The following is a 4,567-nucleotide window of genomic DNA, read 5'->3' on the forward strand; positions in this document are numbered from 1 at the left end:
ACGGCAGAATTTACAACAAATACAGCGACGAACAGTCGCCTATTTCTTCATCATGCATCCAAACTAACCTTTTTTCTCTCAAGACAATTTAGACCCAGCAAAATTTGGAATTGTTTTTTTTTTTTATTAAGTTACATCGCTTTGCGCCTTTAAACAAACAAATACATATCGCTCTGTACAATAGACCGAAGTTCCTGTCAACAACTCAATCCCAGCGAGTCCTGTGCAGAGCCAAGCCTTTTAGATCAATTACACTCTTATTAATTAATTAACGTACTTAAGGACGCTTGCGACACTGCCAAAGGATTTAAGACAGCCGCTCTTTTACCTGTGTGCACTAAAGACCATAAATATCAACACGGGACACCTGTGCTGGGGTCTACCCATGCTGTCCCTTGCCCTATGGGCTACATGCAGGGGTAAAAGAGAGAAGTCTTTCTCTATACAAACGGGCCGAGAGCGAAAGGTGAATTACTGAACGAGCATGGCGTTTCTCTACGAAGCGCTCGAGACCCCTTCGGATTTAAGCATTACTTGATGTTTCGTTGTTTTAATGCACGATTCAGCGCCGAAGTGCTACGCGTGCGCTCATCTTCGCAGTCACTGAGGAGAAAAACACAAACAAAACAACAACAAGCGACTACTTTTACATTTCAGGGGGGAAAAGCGTCCTTCAAGTGAACATTTTAGAGAATTATACACGTGAATGCCCTAAAAAATGCTTCATCATGTCTGAAATTTGAATAAATTATGCCTATACCGCGACCAGGAGAAATCATAAAAACAATGAAAAGGATAATTTGCAGAAAACGGTGGAATGTCTGATTTTCCGTCTGAGGATTGCGATGGTGAGAATGGCCTATACACATATAGGCTACATTTTCTGAGGTAACGTTAACTTAGTCTACCTTAACGGACTTGGGGCCTACGCCGTTCAATAAAACATTACGCCTCAGCTGGAAATGTAACCAACATTTGTAAAAAGAACGTTTCATATTTGTATATGTAACGTTAAACATGAAATTACTGTCCTGTGATTTCCCTTAATAGTTTTGACAAAATAATTTTGTGTCATGAAACAGCTCATATCACTGTGGGTAAAAAAAAATCCTCTCAGAGTTATGACCTGAGGTCCTGTGGGGCCATTCAAAACTATTATTATTTCTTCTTCCTTTCTGCCTCAAATTTACAAGTTAGCACGAGGAATTATTAATTACTGTGAAATGACACACTTTTTTAAATCAATGTTCTAAACCCCTGTGAGTGGAAACAACGCCACTCGCCTCAGCTCGACGATCCACATCACCTGCTATTCATTTTCATTTAAGTTACAGTACAGAATGAACGCCTTAACACCGTACAAAGCCATTTATCCTGCTTTACTGAACGTGATTTGACCAACATCGCCCACTTTCAGGGTCTGAACGCTGCTCTGAATGAGTGAGAGAGGGTAAGATGTGACGGAGCTTTGCCGCCTCCAGCACTTACTTGGTATTCGTCGTGTTCCAGTATATGGAGTCCAGGATGAGCGCGCGGGACAGGTTCACCTTGCACGTGATGACTAAAACTCCAAAGTAGTATCTCCACAGAGAGTCGCCCATGGTCCGTTACGACCGTTACGGTCAAATTCCGTTTCGCGGGAATTTCTAATTCGAAAAAAAGATAGAAAGTGTCTTGTTTGGAGTGCTGCTTGTGACAATCCAAACTCAATATCCCCCGTTCCAGGAAAAAAAGTAAAAAAAAGTAAAAAATGCTGAATAGGAGCCCGGTTAGAAGTGAACCATCCCGATGGGAACAGCTACTCCTCTATTAGTCCTGCTCGAGATAAGAGAGAGCAGCACCGCGGACAGCAGGCAGTTTCTCATTCGGTAAAATATAGCTACGACTGAGTGGAGCACACTCCGATCAACCGGCCGTGGGGAGCACGTACATTCCTCACAGGAAGGCGGCCCGTGTCGTCGCCGCCGAAGTGCTGGATGTCCGTGGAGACATGGAAGTTAATCCCCCCGGTGTGGATAAAAAGGCAAGCAGGTAACGTTACCAATTCCAAATGCGAGGTATTCCGTTCAGGCAGGCAAATGAGGGGAAAAACCACTGGAGTTCCCAAAAAACGAATGAGGCAGTTTGGAAAAGATGAGCAAGCATGAATTAATTGCAGCCTATTGAATGAAACAAAAAATTAGAATAATTAATGAATGAAAATAAAAATAAAATGAAACGATGAAGTCAAATGAAAGTTCTCATGGGTCGTCGTGGAACCCGCACAGTAGCAGAGAACAGCTGCGGCTCGAGCCCTGCGGGTCCAGATTGAAATGCTGTGCGCGTGAATTGCGGGATGCTCGGTCCTCTGCGCGAGTCTGTACTATAAGTAGCTACCGAGTGTATGCAACACGGAATATTTGTCAAAGCGAGTTTTTCGCTGACTCCTCCCACCTGCTCTCTCATTGGACAGGCAGCCGTGGAGAGAAACCTGTCAATCAAGCGGTCGCCCGGCGACTGGTCGAGCTATGAGAGAATATATCGGACTTCAGGTCGCCAACCCAGATTTCAGTTCGTAGGGATTAATGACATTTCTGCATTTCAAAGAGAACTCGTGGTAGAATGTGTATAATCGCAGCTGTTAACATAACTACACCGAAAAACGGCAAATCGTACTAATAAGTACATAATATACTGTATGCATCCTAATCATTAGTACTTGGGCTAATGTTTAATCACTACTCTTTTTCTTTATTATATTTTATACCATTGTTCATTTAAATAATTAATTATATTGTTATTGTCGTGTTCCACGGCATGCACAATGGTCGATTTTAATTCCCATATGGCCAATAATCTTAAAATAAAGGCATTTATTTAGGCTGAGGTCGACAGAAACAGTCTTTGACAGAAAGCCGCCTGCTGAATGCGTGAGGGATTCATTCAGCAGTCAACAGCGCCCACTAGCGGCCAACTGAACTGAACCAACTGAATGTGTAAGTAGCCTACATTTGACTCTTCTTAAATTTGTGTATGAATTAAATAACAGGTTCATTACAACAATTTAGCACTATGTTTGTATTTTACACTGACAAAATATTAAATCATTAATTTAATTTAATTTAATTCAGGGTATATGATGATATAGCATACATTACTCTTATGTTGCCTAAAGTTAGTGTAGTTCAGTTTTACTTGTTAAATGCACTGTTATGTACTGTTATCACAAACGCACAAATTTAAATAAAACAATTTAAATATAAAATAATTTAAATAAAAAATAATAAACTATTATAAGTATAAACAGTCATAAAATAAGTAATACAAAAAAAACAGTTTTATTTATTATTATATTATATTATTACATTATATACAGACTGTTTAAGTTGATCTACTACTAAGTTCTGGAGAAATAAACAACTTAATGAAGTGTATTTTCGCCATGTCCAGCCTTAAGGAAGCAGCCTAAAACTAAATTAGGACGCAAGTGTGAAGAAAAGCATTCACACTTTCCTGTGAAGACTGTAATTGAATCATCGTATATTTACTGTTATCGCTGTGCAGTGTTGCTCTGCTGGTTTAAGAGACCATCAAACGCGCAGATTACACACATCGAAGCAAAAATTAACACACTACACATGCTGAATACACAGACCGAATGATTGCTGTGCATTAATGGAGCTGTTTATTAACGTGTTAGTTACATCAAAGGCCAATTGCCTGATTATGACGTCTATCTGTCTATCTAATAGGCTAGATTACACTTTTGTTGTGCTACGTAAACTCATATTTTGTCAATACAAGCCCTAAATTGCAAGTGCAAAATTAAAGAGGCAATCTTATAATTGTTTTTCAAGCACTATACTTAGCCTACAAAGAGCTCTAAAGGTAATAAATTATTTACTTTATGCAATAGTCTGTTTCTGAAAATGCTCCCACACTACCAAACAAAAGGACGAGCTAACACAATTCAAGAAGTCATCCCAACGGGAAAACAAGGAAACGGCGATTTCCTGAACTATCTTAAAAATAACCAATGCAGATGAGATGTTAAGATATCAAAGTGTCCTGGTAAAGACGTAAACGTGCGCTTTTTTTAGCATATTCTTTCTTGAATTCTTCGTTAGAACATTTCTATCAGAACAAACACCGTTAATTAATCTTAACAACATTTCTAATTAAATTAATAATAACCTTAATCCACGTGCACGGGAATAAATATTATAAATACATATCTATTCAATGGAAACATATTAAACTATTTCCTCTAGCTTCTTTAGGCTATTTATAACGAATTGAGTTTTGTTTTTCTGATTGACATTTAATTTTTAAATGTATTTTCACTATCAGTTTAAACATCTCAACCCAAATGTTCCCCAAGTCTCATGACGCTCCGTAAATGAAAAACAAACAATGCTTCACACATTCAAGATCAACTCTGAGCAACTTCTCAGGTCTTTGAAATCACAGGGTCAGATCGATGTTTATTCGGTTGCACGTGAATAATCCCACTGTCCACGGGTCCCTCGGAGCGTGATTAAACACAGTAGGCTACACTTAGGAGAAAACACTCATGCTGGCCTCCCTA

The 4,567-nt window shown here is 39.2% G+C and overlaps 1 protein-coding gene across 1 annotated transcript in view; it reads right to left on the reverse strand.

The window, feature by feature from the left end:
* The window catches only part of efnb2a (ephrin-B2a), a 20,494-nt gene extending 18,110 nt beyond the window's left edge, over nt 1-2,384 (reverse strand). Inside the window, exon 1 of the mRNA XM_016469665.1 lies at nt 1,489-2,384. Within this exon, the coding sequence (XP_016325151.1) occupies nt 1,489-1,601 (113 nt within the window). The 5' untranslated portion in view covers nt 1,602-2,384. The remainder of the gene's footprint in view (nt 1-1,488) is intronic.
* Between the last annotated feature and the right edge of the window lie 2,183 nt (nt 2,385-4,567).

This window comes from Sinocyclocheilus anshuiensis, unplaced genomic scaffold, assembly GCF_001515605.1.
Source record: "Sinocyclocheilus anshuiensis isolate Anshui unplaced genomic scaffold, SAMN03320099.WGS_v1.1 scaffold656, whole genome shotgun sequence".
In the NCBI taxonomy this organism is placed as follows: Eukaryota; Metazoa; Chordata; class Actinopteri; order Cypriniformes; family Cyprinidae; genus Sinocyclocheilus; species Sinocyclocheilus anshuiensis.